This window comes from Triplophysa rosa, linkage group LG6, assembly GCF_024868665.1.
Source record: "Triplophysa rosa linkage group LG6, Trosa_1v2, whole genome shotgun sequence".
In the NCBI taxonomy this organism is placed as follows: Eukaryota; Metazoa; Chordata; class Actinopteri; order Cypriniformes; family Nemacheilidae; genus Triplophysa; species Triplophysa rosa.
In genome coordinates, this window is record NC_079895.1 from 9071374 (window position 1) to 9094055 (window position 22682).

The 22682-nt window shown below is 37.6% G+C and overlaps 1 protein-coding gene across 1 annotated transcript; it reads left to right on the forward strand.

Moving 5' to 3' along the window:
* Positions 1-8718: 8718 nt before the first annotated feature.
* On the forward strand, positions 8719-13891 carry casq2 (calsequestrin 2). The gene is made up of 11 exons (XM_057335914.1): positions 8719-9250; positions 10021-10105; positions 10533-10633; positions 10740-10851; positions 11170-11243; positions 11935-12065; positions 12407-12452; positions 12581-12635; positions 12760-12860; positions 12980-13054; positions 13201-13891. The coding sequence occupies exons 1-11, from the start codon at positions 9014-9016 to the stop codon at positions 13414-13416; spliced, it is 1233 nt and encodes a 410-aa protein (XP_057191897.1). The 5' UTR covers positions 8719-9013; the 3' UTR covers positions 13417-13891.
* The last annotated feature ends 8791 nt before the right edge of the window (positions 13892-22682 follow it).

A 22682-nucleotide genomic window follows, 5' to 3' on the forward strand; every position in this document is an offset into this window, starting at 1 on the left:
ATTGCTTTGGAACCTGATGTTCCGAATATGGTAAGAGGCGTCACATTTCCGTGAAATGCTTACAGTATTTGACCAATCACTACGCACTGGTGAACTGGCCAATCATAGCACACCTCGCTTTTCAGAGCGATGAGCTTTGTAAAAAATCAGCGCGTTTCAGAGAGGCGGGGCAAAGAGGAGATACAAACATGCACGGTGGAAAATACAGCGTTTTTGAACCTTAAATGGTGTATACACATTGCGTTACATCTAAAACAAACAATAATATTCGTTTTAGCCGTGCAATATGACCCCTTTAAATCTTACTATTAACTTGATTATTTACACAATGGCATGAAAACGGTAAAGTTAATGATCAGAAGTTCACATTCTAATAATTAATAGTATCAGTAACAGTAAGGGAGGTTTTAACACCAAACATGACTGAAGTCACAAAATTATGTGCATACTGATGTGAGTGCTGTTGGGTTACTCCAAAATGATGTCACTTCCTGGAGCTTGATGTCATTAAAGGGACAGTTCACCCAAAAATGAAAATTCTTTCATCACTTATTAACCCTCATGTAATTCCATACTCTTTCTTCTGCAGAGCACAAAAGAAAATATTGAGAAAACGTTGGTAACCGAACAACACTGGCCACATTAACTTCAATAATATGGACACAAAACCACTGAGACATTCCTAAAAATATCTTCTTTTGAGTTCCACAGAAGAAAGAGTCATACAGGTTTTGAACCACATGAGAATAAATAAATGGTGACAAAATGTTTCTTTTTGGGTTAGCTGTCCATTTAAGGAACTTGCTTTTGTCAGTTATTTTGTCGCTTATATTGCAAAAGACCAACAGGAAACAAAAGTTGTATTGAGGGCATGAAACACCTATAAAATATATATTATTTTAAACAAGATTCCCAACAAATTATGTTTGAAACAAACATGTACACGCAGTGAAAAAAAACATGGAAGATTTTGATTTCCATCTTTCAAAATGGTAAGTTCAATATGTTATGCCGTATGTTAAGACAAGAATGCCAGCAACATGAAAATGTACTACATAAGAGGATATATCTTTTTATAGTAAATGTCAGAAACACATGCAACAGCTCTGTACAGGGGCAAAGTGACAAGTGCTTAACCAGCCGGTGGCTTGCAGAGGGGACTGCATCCATTCAGCACAAGCTATTTGCCATCTTCAGTGCCTCTCAGCTTAACAGGATCTCATCAGACAGAGAGCTCGAACTATTCTGTGAAAACTAATTCCTGTTCAGTTGGTCCTGTCTGTTATGTTACTGTGACCACTTTTTTTAATCTATTTCCTTCTGGGGCTGGCGCTTCTATCTCAGGCAGTGGAAAAGTACTGGCAGTCAAAACAGTAACGTAGGCTGCTCTTTGTTCATTGTTATAGCTATAGAGCAACAGTGAAGAACAGCTTTTGTATTTCAACATCTATTAGAAGTCTATATTTAGAATGACATCAGAACTAAGGGTGACATATTTCTCAATCATAGCAGTGGGAATTGTATTAAAATATGTGTTGCATTGGATGTTGACTGGCTCAAATAAGAACTGGATTCACAGAATATCAGAATAATATATGTTATGTTATGAATGAATGGTATAAATTTAATTAGCTGTCATGGTAAGCAAACTATAATGAATGAACTTTGTTTAACAAATTATTGCAAGCCTAATTTCCTTCAGGTTATTTTAATTTGCAAATGAAATTCTGAGAAGCTTTGATGTACATTTATGATTCACCATCAAATTCAAATCACAACACCATATTTGATTATGAGATCATTCTTACATAATGGCACATCTCTCACAGATTTTCAAAAACATGTTATACTTGTATGTTTAGTTCATTAGAGTCGCCTCCCTATAACCCAAAGTTATAAGTTTTGTTCAAAGTGTTTAGAAAATCACCTGCCTTTTGTTTGACCTACTGTAACATTTTAATCTCTCATTCTTACACAATATAAAGGTAACTGGCTTGTTGTCATTCTTTCCATTGCTCATAATGTTTTATGACTAAAATGTTTTGGATAACAATGTCTGCTAAATTATTTTAATATATATAACTGCTCAAAAAAGGTGAATGTGAAGCACTCTAAAAACTAGCAAGCCATGTCTCACAAACAAATTAATGGTACGTTACCAATGGATGTTCTCTGCTCTATGAGGTCGTGTTAAAGCATTCTGGTGCCATCCCTTACAAGTTACCATGACAACTAGTCAAGAGAAAAAGCTTGCGTCTGACATGCTAGTGTGGGGTTCATGAACAACAATGCATCTGTAGGTGAGATGGCTCATGGCCTGATGCAAGGACAACAATCTCTATAAAGCATTAGCTTACAAACTTTACAAACAGATTTCTTTATGTGTAAAACATTTTACTACAGAGTATGCATGCAATACATTGCATTACCATGTTAGTGCACTTACACTTTGAAACAACACGTTTTCTACTGCATAATTGACCATTTTAACTTTAATAAGTGATGTGAAATGCAATTAATTTTTAAGTCAGTTTAGTATCATTTAAATTTGATTTAACGCCTCATGTTGTTGTTTTGTGTAAATATTGTCTTATGTTAATACCATTTTTTCTTGTCTGCTGTTCGCTGCAGCTGTTTTACTGCCATGCAGATATGGCACACACTGCTTGGATGTATGTAAAATGTTGCACCACACTGCAGCTTTGTAGTTTGTTCTGTATGTACTGTATACAAATGACAATAAACCTGACTTTGACTAGTATTGCATAAGCTTGTTGTGGTTGTATGTTAAAGAAAATATTTTGAAAAAATATCTACAGTGGAAGTCGAAGGAGACCAGTGTTGTTTGGTTAATATCTTCTATCTAATATCTTCTTTTGTGTTGTGCAGAAGAAAAGCATACAGGTTTGTAATGACATGAGAGTGGGTAAATAAAATATAGTTTGGGGTAAACTCGCTTTAAGCCACACAACTAAATCAAACAACATGAAAAGATTTCTCAGTACAATACATAAGGACACGCCCTATTCAAGGCATAGATAATGTAGTAATATAAACCTGTCAAAAGCAATCACATACCAGTGCATAGACATGAAAAACAGTATTGTTCTGTATCTCATATCATTATGTTGCCAAGCACAACCCACAGCAAAGCACACAGATGCCACACATTCCCAAAATTCTATAAAGACGTCTAATAAAGCCGCTTCACTTTGTTCTCAGGCCTCACTGTTGAGATCAACAGAGCGCCAAAGTTAACATATATATTTAACACATGGAATGTTTCTTCACTGCATAAAACAAATGCTGTATATCCTGAAACTATCAAACCTTTACTCAATGTATTCATTTACTACTTAGATGACATAAGTTAGAGGATTTTTGCATCATTATCTCCACTTGCTTGCATAACTGACTCCATGTTCACTCCATGACCAGTCATTTGCATAAGATGTCCTTTGGTTTCTGTGTTTCTGCTCCAATAACTTTACGCTTCACATCCCTCAGGTCTCTTTATTGTGTTACATATTACATTGCCCTTTTGATTCTAATCATTAGCAGTGCCTTCTAAGATCTGTGCAGGGGCGGACTGGCCATCTGGCGTTCCGGGCGTTTTCCTGATGGGCCGCTATCGTATGGGGCCGGAACGGACGCATTGGCCGCTCAGACAGACGTATTATAAATGCGAATGAACAACACAACACAACGCGAATGCAAAAGACACATATTAGGGGTGTAACGATTCAAATTACTCACGGTTCGGTTTGTGTCACGGTTTTAGTGTCACGGTTTCGGTTCGGTTCGTGCTATGCTCAGGGAAAAGGGACTACTGACAAATAAAAATAAGAACAAATAATCAAACGGTAATCACAAGTTTAGTGTTAAAACTAGTTATCACAATTTGTTTTTTTTCCACTTCTTTCTGGCCTGTTGATGAACACTGGAGGGTTTAACACAGCCAATAATGTTGTTAAATCCAGAAATAAAAGAGAGCACAAAATTTCAAAAACAACTTTATATTTTGCTCATTCAGTATATAAAAGCCATGAAGGGAGTGAGAGAGAGAATAACAGGATCGGAAAGACAAGTAGGATCGCAGAAGAGAAACAGAGTACATGGAGTACCATGTTGTCACACACACACAATTCTCCAACTTTGCCTCTATGTAACCTCAGACCTGAATAGATAAAGTCTAAAAAATAAAATATACTATCTGTTTCTGCTCGAATAACTTTGATGTTACACCACACAACCCTCGGGTCTCTTTATTGTGTAACGTATTACATTGTCCTTTTGATTCTGAAGTCCCTTCAAGATCTGTGGCCCTACCACAATGCTACTTTCTTGACATGTATATTTCACACCTTGACTGTGATCCAAATAAATCTTCTTGATCAGTCTTAAAAAGAGAGGAAAGGGGAGAGATATAGAAATGATGCAGGTTCTAATACATTTAACCATGTTGGCATTCTACTGACTTTCTCAACATTTAATGTGCCAGTGGAAAGTCAAAAATTTCCATCACCTTTATTCCATTTTCTCTCTCTCTTGCTTCATTCCTCAGACTAGAGTACAGTATATGTCCTTCAAGTCCTAAAGGAACAACATCATTCCATTATCCAATTCTGATATTATACAGTAAAACATGTTTTAATCAGTAATGTGTGTCTAAAATTCCCCAGCATTTCACAGCAGTGCATCAATCCAACAATGTGCTTCTGTGTTTGGTTAGTGAAGCGTGCCAAATTGCTTTAAATGTCACTGCTAGCCATTTATCAACATGGAGAGAAAACACTCTGCATGTTTATTTTGGCTCTTCACCTTAGATGTCTCCATTGTGGTTTGCTCTATGAAATGCAGAACTAATCTAGACTAGATGTATAAAAATATTTCAGTGTTCTCACAAAGTTAATGATTGTAATTTTAATGATGTTATAATGTGGAATGAATCATACCAGAATGACTTGTTTCAACATATACCGTGGGGCAATTAACTGTCTTTTATTTTTTCTTTCTTTCTTATTAAAAGATATGGCGCAGGATCAAAACAGTCACTCATACTTATAAGTAGGTGTGGCTGTCAACAGCATGTTTCACAAGTTCTTTTTAAGTATGATATTCAGTAAAATGTCAAGTCAATAAATATAATTGCATGCCTGCAAAGCTTGCCCACTGTATGATAAATCTGTAATATTATGTTTGCATTTGAACTTATCTTAACACACATCTAACACACATCTTAGAAACATGCTTTGACAAACTAACAATTGATTTCAAATCTCAGACAGGTTGCCCCTGCTAAATTCATCTCTTCTTTCGTCTTTGTTCGAATGAGTGGTAAACATACGCCACCTAGTGGTTGAGTGAGTCTCTTCAACTTAAACGCAGAGTAAACTGGGTTGCTCTTCATTCAGGGAAAAATAAGAACAAACAAAAAGTTCAAACTAAGCGTTACCAATATAAGTATATGATGATTGTATAATGAAAAGAGAAGTCAGTGTTGTACTTAAGAGTCATTGACTTTCAAGTGTATTCTATAACAGCAATGATGCCCTTGAAAGGTTATTTTATTTTCAGACAAAGGAGCTGATATGAAGTGGGGATAACTGAATACATAATCATACGTAGGCAAACACTGTGTAGGTAAATACAAAGTAAAGGAACTTTTGCAAGGCTGGAGAATAAGTTGTGCATCGGTGGGAGAGGAAAGACATTTTCTTCTTAAAACAACACTTACAATCACGTAAGTTCAAGGTTACTTAACAATTACAAATTAAAAGTCTTTGTTGTTGTTAAGCCGAGTGAAAATGAGTTTGGGTTGTGCATAGCAAATCACTGTAAAAAATCTAAATCAGCTGTACTTTGACTAGAGAACTTAACCTTTATTTTAATTTCCATTGATTTACTTTTGATCAAATAAAATTATATTATTAATATAAATTATATTCTTATATATACATTATATTATTATAGTATTTTTATACTATAAGAATTATATTAAATGAAACTAGTATCAGTTTATCAGTGCATACACCTTTATGCATATTGTCCAAAACGATTTACACGTGTGTTTAGATTAGCATTGATTTATGGTAGTAAGCACTGTATAAATTCTCACAGATAAACATAAATGTCAGTTTATGTTTGTAAAGATGTAATCAATACATCTGCATAACAATTTCCAAATATGGCTTTGGTGACTACGTTTGTTTACATACACTCTTAAAAAGGTGCTTTTACAACAATACCAAGAACAATTCACTCGAAGGTTCTTATAAATCCTATCTTACTTTTTACACTCTAAAGAATTTTGTGTCAAACAAAAACATTCTTCAGATATTCTTTATGGAACCATTCAGCTAAAAATGTTTTTTCTGCACTGTGAAGCACGTTTTTAAGTGTGTCATATACTTTAGCACTAAACATAACAAAGCATATGCTGTAAATTGTCCTCACTGGACTCACTGAACTCTTATTCCAAATGATTCAGATGACAATGGACACAAATCTGACCCTCCACCTGCAGGAGTCCCTCACAAACGCTTTGAGTAATTTCCTTGAGAGCTGGAGGCTCAATGTCACTCAGTCTCAGCAAGACCTACACCAACGTGTCGCTGAAGAAAACGTCCGCAACGTCATCTGGTATCTGGTTGTGATGATTGGGATATTCAGTTTCATTGTTGTGTCCGTCCTGGTAAGCACAGTGAAGTCCAAGAGAAGGGAGCACGACAATGATCCCTACCACAAGTACATCGAGGGAGACTGGTCTTCTCAGACCAATGCACATTTCCAGAGTTTTGTTATCGCTAACCTCAACATGACACCCCAGGATTAACTTCTCATTCACGTGGCTCATCTCATGGATATAGACATCTTCATTTTGGAGATTTTAAATGTTTTTAATTTGTATCATTTAATTTGTTATCTATATTAAAACAAATATTGATTCAATTGCTTCGGTTCAGTGTATTCCACTTTTTGTTAGAGGTCCTTTTCACTATTTTTAAAGTAATCTGTTAAAGTGATAGTTCACACCAAAATAAAAATTATTTCATCATTTACTCTCCCTCTTGTCATTCCAAACCTGTATGACTTTCTTTCTTCTGCAGAACACAAAAGAAGACATTTTGAAGAATGTTGGCAATCGAACAACAGGGGTACCCATTGACTTGAATTTCTTTTCGTGTCCGCACAATAGAAGTCAGTGGGTACTGCCGTTGTTCGTTTACCACCAAACATTCTTCAAAACATATTTTTTTGTTTAAATGTGTAAAGAATCAGATGTGTTAATAACTCTTTTTTGGTGAGTTTTACGACCTATTTGAGATTGGACAGATTTTTGGAGTACCATGTAGGTAGCAATTTGACTGGCATCCTTGAGACAGCTGATCCTAATTCGGTCATCAGTATTGCTGCAGTGATTGCTATGACAACAAATTCTATTTAGAGTCACAGACTTAAACACTACTGTTAAACAGCTTGATTCGAACATGCAAGACTGGAGACATAGAAAACTGTATGTGGTTTTGATGTGTCGTCTATTCTATTCTATTCTATTCTATTCTATTCTATTCTATTCTATTCTATTCTATTTTGAATAAAAAAAACAATATGATGTAGCATTTTCGTATAACTCAGTGATCCATTAACTTACTGTAGTTTTAAAAAGAGTTACTGTGTCTCTCACATAAGTTAGAGTGCAAGCAGCACAATGCCGCAGCTAGTGTAAATGTAAAATAAACGGTCGAATGAAATCTCCCAATCAATATGCACACTGTAAAAAACATAATTTTACATAATTTATCTGTTATTTTTTACAGATTTTCCAAGATTTTTTTTACAAATTTACAAGAAAAACAGGGGGAAAATGTAATTTTACAGGGAAAAAACCCTGTAACCGTTTATTTTTGAAATACGGTAAAAAACTGTAATATTACAGAAAAATTATCTGCCAGAATTTACAAGAAAACGGGAAAACAATTTAATACATATCCTTATATCCTGTAATGTTACAGGGGAAAAATATTCTATTATATATTTCTGTTTCTCCAGCTTACAGAAAATGTCCGGTTTTTATTTTGCATTCGCTATGGCGCCACACTAACCGATTCTGCAGCAGAAGAAATCCACCCTTCTTTTAGAGCACATCTATCCGCTCACTATCAAAGCACTGTGGGCATGTGGCGTGAGTATGCTTTCACCAGGCTGCCAGGTATACTTGATTTCAACAAATGAACATACAACTGAGTGGAAAAAAGTCACTAACAAGTTTTGTGAGAGGCAAATTGATTTTAAATGTCAGTCTGACAATTAAACTACACAAGAATAAATGTACACTGTCAGTATACCTAGTGTAAACACAGCTGATTAAAAACAGACAGCTCAAACACTCAAAAGTACACAAGCGTCCAGTTACAGATTGCATGCACAATGATCCTCCAACTAACCGCAAGCTGTTTTCTGTATCTCTCGCACATATAGATGAACATAACAGAAAGTATGTATTCGCTCTTGTCTGTGGAGTCTTGATGTGAAATTTTCATATCACAATTTTCTGCTCTCAGCAACAAATGTCATTAGCCGTGGCCTAATCAGCCTCCCAAAGTGCTCTTGCTCTGGGATATTTTTAGCCCTGAAACAACTGGGATCCTAAAAAAGGATTAGAGAAACACTGCTATGTAAGGTATCCTGCTCTCCCCCATCCTATTACCAGCACAATATACCAGCCACTTTTTGTCTCCGGTCAGGAGAGAAGGTGGCAGAGAGGGAAAAGACAAGAGGGTTTTCCTGCAGAAAGTTACATTTCTGTAGGAGGGTTAGTTAAACCCTTAGAAAGAACATTGGAGGCCTGGCCTGTTTTGTAAATATTACCTTTTATTTTGGATTTCTACACTTGTGTACTTTTAATAGATCAAGGCTCTGATGGAACTGCGTGAATGATAAAACAGCCGAGGAGGCACAACAAAGTGGAAGAGTTTTTTTTTTCTTTTTGGAAAGTATTTTTTGTTAAAACATGCAGATCATCTGCCTCATGCTGCTGGGCTCTCTGGGACTGGCAACGCTGGCCATTGCTGAGAAGGGCCTCGAGTTCCCACGTTACGATGGCAAAGACCGTGTCCTGGACATAGATGAGAAGAATTACCGCAAAGCTCTGAAGAAATATGACATGTTGTGTCTGTTCTACCATGCTCCTGCGCCCACCGCAAAAGAGCTGCAGAAACAATTCCAAATGACTGAACTAGTGCTGGAGGTAAGACATAAAAGACTCTGAGATAAAGCAGGATGAACAATACGTTTATTATTACTAAAAATATTTGTTTTTTTAAATCTATTAAAATTGTTAGTAAATTAAATTGTCATTAATGCATAGGAATATGTTTTTTATGTAGTTTAAACGCTCAGTATGCCACTCTGAAACATGCACTGACCATTCTCTGCCTTATGAGAGATACATAAAGGAAAGCCCCTTAAATGCAATGTGCCTTATTACATCATCCCAATATAAAAACAGTCATGCAAAATTTATTTAACTTATACGCATTATTTTGCGTTTGTTTGCAGCATAATGTATAGAAACATGAGCTCAACATAAAGGGCCAAAGAACTCATCTGACTGACTTCATATCTTGATCCATTTGGATTATAGCAGACTTCATTTATCACATGGGCTTTTAATATTTGACATACAAGCTTTGTATATAGGTCACTGGTTTGTTAAAGTATTATAAAACTCGGGCACTTAAACTAATCTTACATTATAATGAAAGTAGAACAGATATTTATAGAACAAGAACACATCTAAAATAGGTTTAACTTTGATTGAGGCTAATCGTATGTCAGGTAAAACAGCTTGATGTATATGAACAGCTGCATAACTTATGCAGTTCTCCCTAGAATCTTTTTGGGACGGTAGTGGTCACTGTGTCACACAGAAGGGCAAACAATCTGTCCTCTGAAATGTCTGAAAGCAAACATGCTGCTACACATAAATAATGAATGTATTCATGTGTTTATTTGCAGTTAGCTGCTCAGGTCTTGGAGGAAAAAGACATCGGGTTTGGAATGGTCGACTCTCAAAAGGATGCCAAGGTGGCTAAGAAATTAGGTGAGGGAGACACGTTCTTAAACTGGATAATAGACTGACAAAAAAAGGTAAAAATGGGAAATTGACAAAATCTACAAAACATAGGCTAATATGGCCTAAAACCTGAATCCCCTTAAAAAGAATAAAAATTCCTTCTCCTTTCTGTCGTTCCAAACCTGTGTGAGTTTCTTCATGAGCCCCCTTTGACTTACATTATAAGGACACAAAACCACTGAGACTTTTCTTAAAATATCTTAACAGAAGAAAGAGTTTTAAACAACTTGAAAGTGAATAAATTCATAATTTATTTTAGGGTGAACTATCCCTTTAATTTGAATTTAATTTAATTTTTGGAATACATCAAGTTTAAATAACATTATGGATGAATCTCTGTTTCAGACGACTTTAAGTACATACTTACACAATGTGCTGTAAAACGCTGTTTTAGGTTTGCATGAGGAGGGAAGCATCTATGTTTTCAAAGAAGACCGTGTGATTGAATTTGATGGCCTGCTCTCTGCAGACACAATTGTGGAGTTCCTCCTGGACGTAAGGATCTTGTTTTTGTAATAAATCTACATAGACATCAATTTGTTTTGCTACCGTTTCTGTGTAATGTCTTCATAACCTTTCTTCAATCCATTCCACGCCTCAGCTGTTAGAAGATCCAGTCGAGATCATTGATAATACCCTGGAGCTGCGAGCGTTTGAACGTATGGAAGAAGACATCAAACTCATCGGCTTCTTCAAGAGTCAGGACTCTGAACGTGAGTGTGTGTTTCCATACTTATAGCCAGGAAGTGTCTGAAATACTTTCAACATTGAACTGTACATGAGATAATTATATCCTTCAGCTGCAGTTATCTGATCTTCACACCATCTAAACACACACACACCTACATGTGTGGTGGGGTGAGTGGAAGCAGACATGGTAGAATGTTTCTAAAAAATAGAATATATAATTTTATTGGTCTATCTTTAAACACACTGTACAATACAGGATTATTTGAAATTCACTGCATTTAGTAGTAAACAAGCAAACAGCAAAAAATAAAATATATTTTTTATTTTATCTGTTTCCCTAGATTATCTGGCTTTCCAAGAGGCAGCCGAACAGTTTCAGCCTTTCATCAAATTTTTTGCCACTTTTGAGAAATCGGTGAGTGTTACAATAATGTTAATCATTGTGCCGTTACAGAAACTATAATTTTCTTTAAAGTAAAATAAAATTATGAAAACCCATTAATGGTACACGAATTACACATTTCTTTACATATCAAGGTTATATTTTGACAGAATGTTCTTTAAATTATGTAGGATCATTTTATGTAGAAAACATTAAATCACAAGAAATGACTTGAGCTCGGTCTTCACAGGCTGGGTCAAAAATCCAGTGTGTGAAATTTGGCGGCATCTAGTGATGAGATTACGAATTGCAACCAACGTCTCACTCCACTCCCTTCCCTTTCGAAGCACTATGATGGGCGATACAGAACAAAGATGTCGTCACGTTTTCACTTCTTTCTCGAAGGAGATGATGTATTTATGAAACGTGCTTTGTAGAGCAGTTTGTCCGTACTGTAGAAACAACATGGTGAATTCCATGTAAAAGGACATGCAGTGTATGTAGATAGAAACAGTTCATTCTAATATAATAAAAACATAACGCTTCATTATGTAAGGTCTTTATACACCTCTAAAGACATAATTATGTATATTATATTGCATTTCTGTCAAAATCCAAATCCTCCAAAAATATTTGCTCGTAAAGCAAAGTGCTCTTAAAGTTGCAAAGCTTTTGTCAAATGCATAAAAATGAAGATGAATTGTTGTATCTAATAATAATTTAGGTTGCAAAAGAATTGACTCTGAAGATGAATGAGGTGGACTTTTATGAGCCCTTTATGGAGGAACCAGTCACTATTCCTGACAAGCCCCAATCAGAGGAAGAGCTGGTGGCCTTCATATCAGAGCACAGGAGGTAATATTTAAAGGACAGTTAAAGGAATAAAAATTCATGCATTATTTAAACTCTCTTCTTGCAGTCCAAACCATTATGATTTTATGCTTTTGGAAAACTCAAAAAGTGTTTGCTTTTTCCCCACAATGAAAGTAAACTGGTGACGCAACAAGCTGTCAATCACCAACATCCTCCTTAACCTCTTTTGTCTGTACTGTATGTATAAAGTCATATACTGTAGGTTTGGTACAGCATGAAAATTAGTAAATGTATATAACAAAACATGCTTTAAGAATGTCAAGACAGATAGATCTTACTCTACTGACAGTAGCTTTCAGTGACAAGATATAATACCTCCACAGACCAACACTTAGAAAACTCAGGGCAGAGGACATGTTTGAGACCTGGGTGAGCAATATTACACTTGTTTTAAAATCTTCTTTAAAATGAATTGTCATTTAGATCTGTAAAGGTTCATTTTGTGATACAAATAGATGTAAAATCCCCACAAATAAAAAACATTTTCTTTCTCGAAGGAGGATGATTTAAATGGGATTCACATTGTAGCATTTGCAGAAGAGGAAGACCCTGGTATGTGCAGTATTTTGAATTTGATATCCCACAAATGCATCCCTTCATCACATTAACAGTCAAATAAATTTTGTTTGGTTTAAGAATCATCAAATTGCATCTTAATAATATAATTTGGTTTCAGATGGTTTCGAGTTCCTGGATATTTTGAAGGAGGTGGCAAGAGACAACACAAATAATCCAGAACTGAGTATTGTGTGGATTGACCCCGACAACTTTCCTTTGGTGAATAACTCTGGCTAGATTACATTGATGACCATATACCAGTAGTACTGTAGTCAATACTGTGAAAAAATCCTTTTCCTATGTACCCTTGATCATGTTTTTTATCTTTTTATGTATAGCTAATTCCATACTGGGAGAAGATCTTCAAGGTGGACCTCTTTAGACCACAGATTGGTGTAGTCAATGTAACAGATGTAAGAGCAATAAACACACCTTCAATTTTTTAAGTTGTCCATCTAATGTTTAATGTATCATTCCTCTATTAAATTTTACAATATTATTCAATTGTGTCTGATAAATGCAAATTTATATCCTCATTGACTCTTGACCTCTATTACAGGCAGACAGTGTGTGGCTGGACATACCTGATGATGAAGATCTGCCTTCACCCGAGGAGCTGGAAAACTGGATAGAAGATGTGCTCTCTGGAACAGTCAACACAGAGGATGATGACAACAACGATGATGACGACGATGATGATGACGACGATGATGATGGCGATGATGATGACGACGATGATGATGACGACGACGACGACGATGACGATGATGAATGATTCATATACTGTGAAAACAGATGTAAACCTCAAACAAACAGAAATTGTTCTCTTTGCTAAGAGAAAACTATTTTTGGTCTGAACACTTCTGAAGTAAATGATGTTTGAACAGGGCATTTTCCATTTCTTAGTGTTAAATGAAAATGGAGCAAAATGGAAAGTCAAAAATCTTATTAAAATATAAATGCTTATAATATGCTTAAATAATAATAAAAAACATTTACTGTATTTTAAGCAGCTCTAAACATAAACTTGCTAAAGGGATTAAATATTGTACTTTGTAATTTCGTTACTGGAATGATATTTTGTACATGTTCATCATTCAATTCCTTTGGTCACAATAAGACAACCATCCTAACAAAAAGCTTGTTACTAAATATGCAAGGAACAAGAATTCAGAATCATTCTTAACCCCAAATGTGACGTTATGCAACCAAGCAAAATAGACAAATAAATCCTGGATCTTTCTTTTAGATTTTTTTTGTTTTTTGCCTTTAATTATACAGTTCAGGTGAGAGGGGACAGAAAGCCCACACTGCCCACAAGGCCATCTGCTCTGACTCGTGGATCCTTTTTTAATCATTCAGAATTTTCCACTCTGGGATCAACATTTTAATACATTTTTCTGGAGCATTATTAGTGATGCTTTGAAAAAGCATAACTATTGTTATACGAACATACATACTTCTTATAATTATTCTTGTTCCGCCAAAAGTTTGGCACGCTACTTGTCCCGCAGCTTTTGACGTAGACCCATGAATGAATACATCACACCGACGGGCCTATTCGGGAATGGTGTGCTATGATTTTTATAAGCGATCGGGTGGGGGGGTGCGATGGGGGGCGAAAAACCACCCGAAAAATCCCATTGATTTAACATTGCGCCCAACTTTGAGGGATCGTAGCTCCGAGCGAGGATATCGTAGAAACATGAAAATAATACACGATTTGAAGGGGTTATCAGGCTCTGTAAGAACATCACTCACAATGGGGTGTAAGTTGCACCCCTGGGGTGTAAGCATGCCCATATAAGGCGTAAAACATCCCGTGTTAAATATCTTAGCAGTACAACCACTTAGAGACAAGGGGGTGGGCTCATTTGACTCAGACAACCAATCAGTGTCACATGATCATTATGAAGATATTAAGCCACGCCCATGCAACCATTTACAGCAACCTAGCAATCAATCTCATAGACTACCATTATAAAAATCCATATGGATATCTTTGCAGAACAGTGTCGTAGAGACGAGGGGGTGGGCTCATTTCACTCAGACAACCAATCAGTGTCACAGGATCATCTTAAAGCTATTAAGCCACGCCCATAGCAACCATTTACAGCAACCTAGCAACCGATCCCATTGACTCCCATTATCAAAAGTTCATATGGATATCTTTGCAGTACAGTGTCGTAGAGACGAGGGGGTGGACACGTATTACTCAGGCAACCAATCAGTGGCCCAGGAAGTTCATTAAGCCACGAAGCCTCGCCCATAGCAACAAAACATCTTAACTTAGCAACCGTTTAACAACACCTACATCTCTTCATCAGAACATCATAGAGAGATGGGGATTGGTTTGTTTCACTTGTGGGTTGAAGCATCATCAGTTGGCATATGCTAAGCCACGCCCATAGCAACCAAACAGGTTAGCCTAGCAACCATTTAGCAACACCTATATCTCTGCATCAGAACATCGTAGAGACACGGGGGTTGGTTCGTTTCACTCATAGCTTAGAGCATCATCAATTAGCACATGCTAAGCCACGCCCATAGCAACTAAACAGGTTAGCCTCGCAACCGTTTAGCAAAACCTATATCTATGCATAGGAACATCGTAGAGACATGGGAGTTGGTTTGTTTCACTTGTGGCTTGAAGCATCATCAGTTGGCAGATGCCAAGCCACGCCCATAGCAACCAAACACATTAGCCTAGCAACCGTTTAGCAAGACCTATATCTCTGTATCAGAACATCTTGGAGTCATGGGGGTTGGTTCTTGTTGTTCTAGTTGACATGTTGTGTCTAGTTGTTTATTGTTATAGTCTACAGATTATTTCAGTTTTACCAACAGTAACAAAAAGGTATATAGTACTATCATAATACTTTTGAAGTAGAATGAGCTCTCATGATCTTAGAAGGTTTAAAGCACAGGATTCTTAAACTGGGGACCATGGCCCTATAGGGAGGGCCCAAGATGACATAAAGTGATGCACCCTAAAGGGGCCTTACAGCAAAAAATTTGCATTATTAATATTTTCGTTTTATTATATTTGTTATTATTGTAGAAAGAAAAGACTGTTGGACATCTAAAGCGAGCATTGTTGTTATGGTGTATTTGTTTATTGATTATTACAAGAAAGAGAAATGCTTCAAGTTAGTGTCCCAGAGTCAGTGATTTGGTTTGAGGAGGGAAAAGGCTGGCGTGCCTTAAGAAGCCAAGCAGACAAGGAAATATCTGATACTGGCTAGAATGGCCAAACATTCCAGGAAAGAAGTACTTAGCACGATTGTTTTAAGATAGCAAATGTAAATGTATATTTCATAAACACGTCTGTGCCAACATTAACTTGCAAGCTGGAATTTGGGGTGGTGCAAATGTGGTGGTTATCACATCCATGATCACTTCACCTCAATTCTGTTTCGTCTTTACTACCAGCATTTCTTACAGTACAGTACATTTTCACTTTTTACATGGGTGAATAAAGACAGACACACTGGCTCACACCGCAGTAGTAGTATAAGCAAAGACCTTATGTCAAAATGTTGATTGATTTATGACACCCCCCTGTCAAAGGTCTGTCAACCAGTCGCTCAAATGCATCTTTTATGGCCTGCCAATCTTGTTGACATTTATGTTTTATGGCTGTTTGTTGGGGATCCTCTGACCCCCTTCCTACAGTGGGTTACCTACAGACCTCCCCTTGGCCCCTAATAAAAAAACTGGGTTTTCAGCCTGGCTGATTTTTACTATAGGCTAGATTGTGTGAAAGACGGTTGTGTTTGTAAATTAGAGAGGGATAAATGTTTATGCGATGTTTCTTCTAAGAGTGAGTTGTTTCCTTGTTTTATGGCTTTTATCTGGCAAATGAGTGTTTGAGTCATTGTTCTTATTAAGGTGTGATTCCCCCCAGGTGGAACCGGACGGTTGTGTTTTTAAATGAGAGAGTTAAATTAAATGTTTATGTATGTGAGGTTTTCTTCTAAGAGCTAGTTGTTGTGTTAAGACTTTTATCTGACAAATAATTATTGTGTTTGGGTCAGCATTTTTATCATTGTGGTATAAACTACATTTTGATTCAAGGTATTGATATGTTCTTTGATGGATGAGTGTAACCATGTTGTTAAACATTTTGCAAAATGCTCTGACAAAGTTTTAGTGAATAAGAGTTAAGTCAAAGATTCATTTATGTTTTTTTACCATGTCTTGATTCCCTTCTGCATGGATGGGTGTATCCATATGTTAAACAATGTAGTGTGTCTGACCACCATCTGGTGAAAGTGTATTCCTGAAACGACCGTCAATTAGGATTTGATTAAAGTAAGAATGTCCTTTATGTCCCCATCTGTCTGATGGTCTTCTGTCTAAGAGTATGTCTGGGGTCTACGATGGGTGTGTAGCCACATTATGTTAACGGATTTTAGTTTGGTAGAGACAGTGAGTAGACAAAGGCTACTTATTTGTCTGCTCATTTTTGTTTATTACAGGTATTAAACATGGAATAGTTTTTAAACTTTTAAAACTGAAATAAGGGTAAAAATCCCCTCTGTGAATATACAAAACCACAAACCTGTTATTCAATAAAATGTTTGCACTAATTATGGTTTCATGGTTATACTGTGGTAAATCAATATAAATCTGTCAGCATCCTGCCTGTTATTTCCTGTTTTGGCCACCAGAGGCCCCCATTGTGCATTTGTTTGATCCCTGGTTTTCCCTTTGTTTTCGAGTTATTGTTTGCACCTGTGCCTCGTTTTCCCTGAGCGTATTTAAACCCTTAGTTTTCTTTAGTTTTTTGCTCTAAGTTTGAATGTTTGTACCCATTCAATGTGAAGCTGCCCGTTGGATTAACCTTTGGAATTCTGGTTTTGGCAATTCTTTTATTTTTGGATTATTCTTGAGACGCTTTCAAATTGTACCTCCGTACCTTGATTTACCCTTTTGCCTCTTGGAATTACTTTTTGACTTTGTGGAGTTATTTTGCCCTGTGAACTTGTGTCTGCCTTATCTTCTGGGTTCAACCACCCTCTAGTGGCTCAGTTAACTAATTGACTGTTTCTCACACCGGAGATCTGAGTTTGTGCCCGGGTCCTGACAAAATCCATTTAGTTTTCTAAAACATCTTAGTGGTTTAGTATGGTTGAGACCGTGATCAGAGAAGGGCCGTTTATTGGTTGTTCATTTGTTTATTACAGGTCTTAAACATGAGGATTAGTGTTACACTTAAAAAAAAAAACAGGAGTAAGAAAAAACCTAGTAAATATCTTCATCTTCATTTTGTTTCGTTCTACAATGTTTTATTTAATAAATGTTAAGTTTCAGATGATCTACAAGAAAGATAATGCTATCACCTAGTTTAGTTCTAAACCCTAGGTTAAAATACAATTGTTCAGCATTCTTTTCAAAAATCAAGATTGATTATTGCATTAAAAAAAAAGTAGAATAGCCAAATAACTTCTGCGCATCCTGTGAGTACAGACGTCACAACGGCGGGGTTTTTGAATAGGCTATGTTAATGGTGGAACCACCTACTTCTGACAGTAGGTCAGGGTGTGCTTCACAAGGTTTGAAAACGTGGCTCATTCGCTACGACCCCCTTGTGTCAAGACGCACCGACTGTGTTGTGGAAACCGGTCATTTTTCTAAAATGGCAAGCTGTCTTAAGGGTATGTGATTTTCAATTTTCTCTTTAAACAAAAACAAAATGTAGAAGTTTGTCATGGCAGTGGTGCGTTGCTTAACAGGTTGTGTAACGCTAGGTTCATTGAACAATCCCCGCTATTCTTAGATTGCAGAAGAAATTGGTGATCTAAATCAAGCAAGAGTTACGTATATCTAAATCTGATATAGCTATATAAGGCTTGTACGAGTAAAAACTCAAGGATTACACGTGTGTGTGCGTGAGCAGCCTGCTTGTTCAAAAGCGTGTATTGGTCATGGTTGTTATACTCTTTTATAAAAGTAATAAAAGTAAATATATTACTTTTATTGAAACATTATATATAAGTCTTATGCATCAAGTTCAATCACCCACGGTTTTGTATGACTTTACCAGGGCCAATGACAAATACAGATATGATTCACAGCACAACACTACACACTAGTGGTTACTCAAAGCACAGCACCCCCCCCACACACTTCTCCGTAGGAGTGGAACACACGATAGTCACTTCACACAGTGATATAAGTTGCCTTGCGCCATGCTCAGTTCATACCCCCTAGGACCATTGTAACCGTTGCATATAAACTCTAAAAACAAACAATCATTCATACACGTCATACACTCATACAGATAATGTTTAAAATACGGCACTTCCCCGTTCTCCTCCAACGAACAAGACCCCGCCCCGGGGTCTGCGAGGATGTACAGCCCGGATGTCCTTGTACAGCCCGGATGTCCTTTCACATCCGCATGAGACTTACCAGGTTGCGGACCTCACGGAAAACAAGCCAGTCACTGGTATGTTAGGTTCAGGTCCACACAACGCGCAGCAACATCCAGCAAATCGCGGGTGTGCCTGGTCAACGTCCACGCCACTCGTAGCAGCGTCCAGCCAGTCGCTGGTATTCAGTGTCTATTAGATCCTTCTACGCCTGGGCTTACCTCTGAGCCCTCCCACCAAATCCGGTATGCTCGCAACCACACGAACCAGTGGCCAGCGCTCCTAACGTCCCCCCACTATCTGTCTAAACCCAAACAGGTCCCGCTATCTAGCTATCTTCGTTGCCGGACAGACCCTATTGGCCTCGAGCAACACAGCGTCCTCTTGAGATTCCGTCCTTGAGCGCACACGGCCCTTTTGCATCTAGTACCGGTCTCGCTTTGTCTCTGACATCAGGTCTCTTCAATGTCCTCACCCTCAGTAGTGTTGTTTTTGGCGGCCTGTTTTAATTTTAGTTTTAGTCTAGTCTTTGTGTCAAGCTGTCACGTTCATACTCTTTTTAGTCTAGTCAAGTTTCAGTCGACTAAAAGTCTGAGCATTTTAGTCAGAATTAGTAGGTACATAAGTACCTAGTAGTATAGATGAAACCAAAATTTTATTTTGGCCAAACCCATTTCAAAGAAGGTTATCTTATTCCAGACACGGAAGACGTCTGATTTGAATTTACGGCCATCGGTAGGGGTGGGAATCTCTATGCACGTCACGATGTGATTCGATTATGATTCAGAGGGCTGCGATGATAAAACAATTCTCGATGCATCTTCCTATGCAAATTTTCTTTTTCTCGCTGTGTGACTATTAAAATCAAAGTATTTGTAATAACCCAGACCGATTTTACTTCCAATATCCTTTATTAATAAAACAAATGGAAGTGATTTGGCAAGTCAACTGGAAGGTTACATTTGCCAGCATTGCAAAGAACCAACAGGAAAAGAGTGACTGCCCTCAGTGCCCTGTAGTAGCATACAGAATGCAGTAAATTAATGCAGACTTTTTTTGCACATAGCATTGGAGCTAGAGAGGTTTAAAGTTATTATAGTTCACTAAGTATTTTTTGTCTGTGTGTTCAATTTAACGGGACTTTTATTTTGACGGGTCTTTGGCTAGACGCTTGAGTTTTTGTGTTTGCCGATAGCTTCACTCAAACAGTAAAACACTCGTAAAATAAACTCTCGGAGCAACTCTGCAGATGAAGTTCTTGTGTTCATATCCTCATACAGTGCAGACGCAGATAAATCCTCGACCATCACTCGCGTTGTATGTTAAACTGTGCACATAATTAATTCAGGCACGCAGAACAGCCAGTTGACATGTAAATAACAGTATTCCGCTCCGCATCTAGGTTAAAGCATCAGACGAAATAACGTTATAACATTTCGTCTCGTCTCGTTTTGGTCAACGAAAATGAAGAGACATTTTAGCATAGTTTTTATTTTGTAACCACATTGTCTCGTTTTTATTCGTCAACAATATTGCATTATACATTTATAGTCATCGTCATATGACCAGCATTTACGTTGCGTCTCGTCTTGTTTTCCTTGTTGCCTTACATGGTTTAGCTCCTCAGTACTTGAATGAACTCCTTTTGTATTACAGTCCTTCACGTGCATTACGCTCTCAGGCGTCCTGTCAGTTGGTAATACCTAGAATTTCAAAATCAAGTGCAGGTGGTAGATCCTTTTCCTATCTAGCGCCTAAACTTTGGAATAGTCTTCCCTGCACTGTCCGGGAGGCAGACACACTCTGTCAGTTTAAATCTAGACTAAAGACGCATCTTTTTAATCTTGCATACACTACTCTTCTATAATATAAATCTTCTGAGGGTTTAGGCTGCATTAGTTAGATCAACCGGAACCAAAAACACAACTGATGTACTTGTTGCATCAAAGAGTACAGAACAGTACTCTACTCTCAGCCAGTCTTGTCTCATTGTTCCAAGGTTACCACAGCGAGCAGGATGCAGTTCATGGCCTGACCTGATGGTAGAGCGGAGAATGGGAAGTGGGGACCTGACAAGAGCTGAGATGATAGAGCTGGATAAAGAAGGACGCGGTCTCTTGACATGTCTTCACCACAAAATTTCAAATGCTGTTAGATTATTAATGATAATCTTAAACTAATTTATTTTATTATTTAGTTTATTTATTTTATTTAGCCTTGTTGTGCAAGTTCTCTGGAGCTTGTGCAGAGGCAGCAGATTTTGCCAGAGGGGAACTGGAATCCCCTGGTTGGGCCTGGGTTCTCCTGAGATTTTTTTTCTCGATTAGAGTTTTGGGTTCCTCGCCACCATTTGCATACTGTTTTTGCACTATCTGCCTGACCAGGGGGGCTGCTTTAGAATTTTAAAGTTTTACTTAATTAATATTGCATATAGGAATTTATTATCTGTTATATTTGACCTGTGCTTCTCTCTCCTTTATCCTAAATGTGTGCTCTCACTGAGCGTGTGTGTGTGTGCGTACTTGTCTGTGTACGTACGTGTGTGTGTGTGTGTGTGTGTGTTGTGTGTGTGTGCGTGCGCATCCGTGTGTGTGTGTGTCTCTGTGTCTGTGTGTGTTGGTGCGTGTTGTGTGTGTGGAGTGTTTTGTGTGTGGGTGTGTCTGTCTTCTGTGTTTCAACCTTTTCTTGTTTTTGCAGGTACAACTTTGATTGTTTTGCTTGTAGTCAATGTGTCTCATGTGCAGCTGCTTTGTAACAATGAAAATTGTAAAAAGCGCTATATAAATAAAGTTGAGTTGAGTTGAGTTTTCGTCACGTGATAAAGGTTCGTTGACGACCATATTTCGTCATAATTTTCATTGACGAAAGCAACACTAACCCTCAGGTGAAATCAATCACCCTCACTTGATTCTCAAGAAGAGACCCGCCCACAGCTGGCTCATGGGGGTGGACCAAGCCAACCACCACACCCCCTAGCACAAACCCAGATCCCCAAGTTCATTACAGTATTATGATTATTGGTTGTTTACATGTTTGGTTAATCCACTTGCAAAGTAGATGCTTTTAAACATGTTTGTACTTTTGTAGGGTCTTTATCGAATTTGGGAGCAAGTATCCCGAACTTGGTAGACATCCCCACAGCTTCGGTGACGCCTAGTACGTCGCCACTACCGGCTAGGCCTGCAGTTGTCAACGTGGCTCAAGTACACGCGTCGGCTGCGGTCCAAAACACCGTGCGGTCGCCACATGCAGTACATCCAAGACACGATCTGTTTCCCAGTCTGGTGAGTCTAAATTTTTTTTATTTCAGAGGTTATTGTAAATGACCTCGATGTTTGGGATGACAATTTAGTTGAAGCGTGGGAAGCGGCTGAGTTTACCCATGTTGAACCAACCAATATTATCCGACTGCAATATCGGAGGCTGCACTCTCAGGACCGCACTTCTGGGGTCGCACTTCTAGGACCCTAATTGGTTTTTACAGCGCCACCTACCGAATCGGAGTTAGGAGAGAACCGTAATACCAAGGACCCTAGTTTTTGAGGACTGAAAAAGTGCAACTAAGACAGTATATCCACCCAATTCTAATTACTTAGTTTTTAAAAGGTTTATTACACCCAAATACTATATTTCATGCAATTAAACCTTATTGCTAACAGCTGAA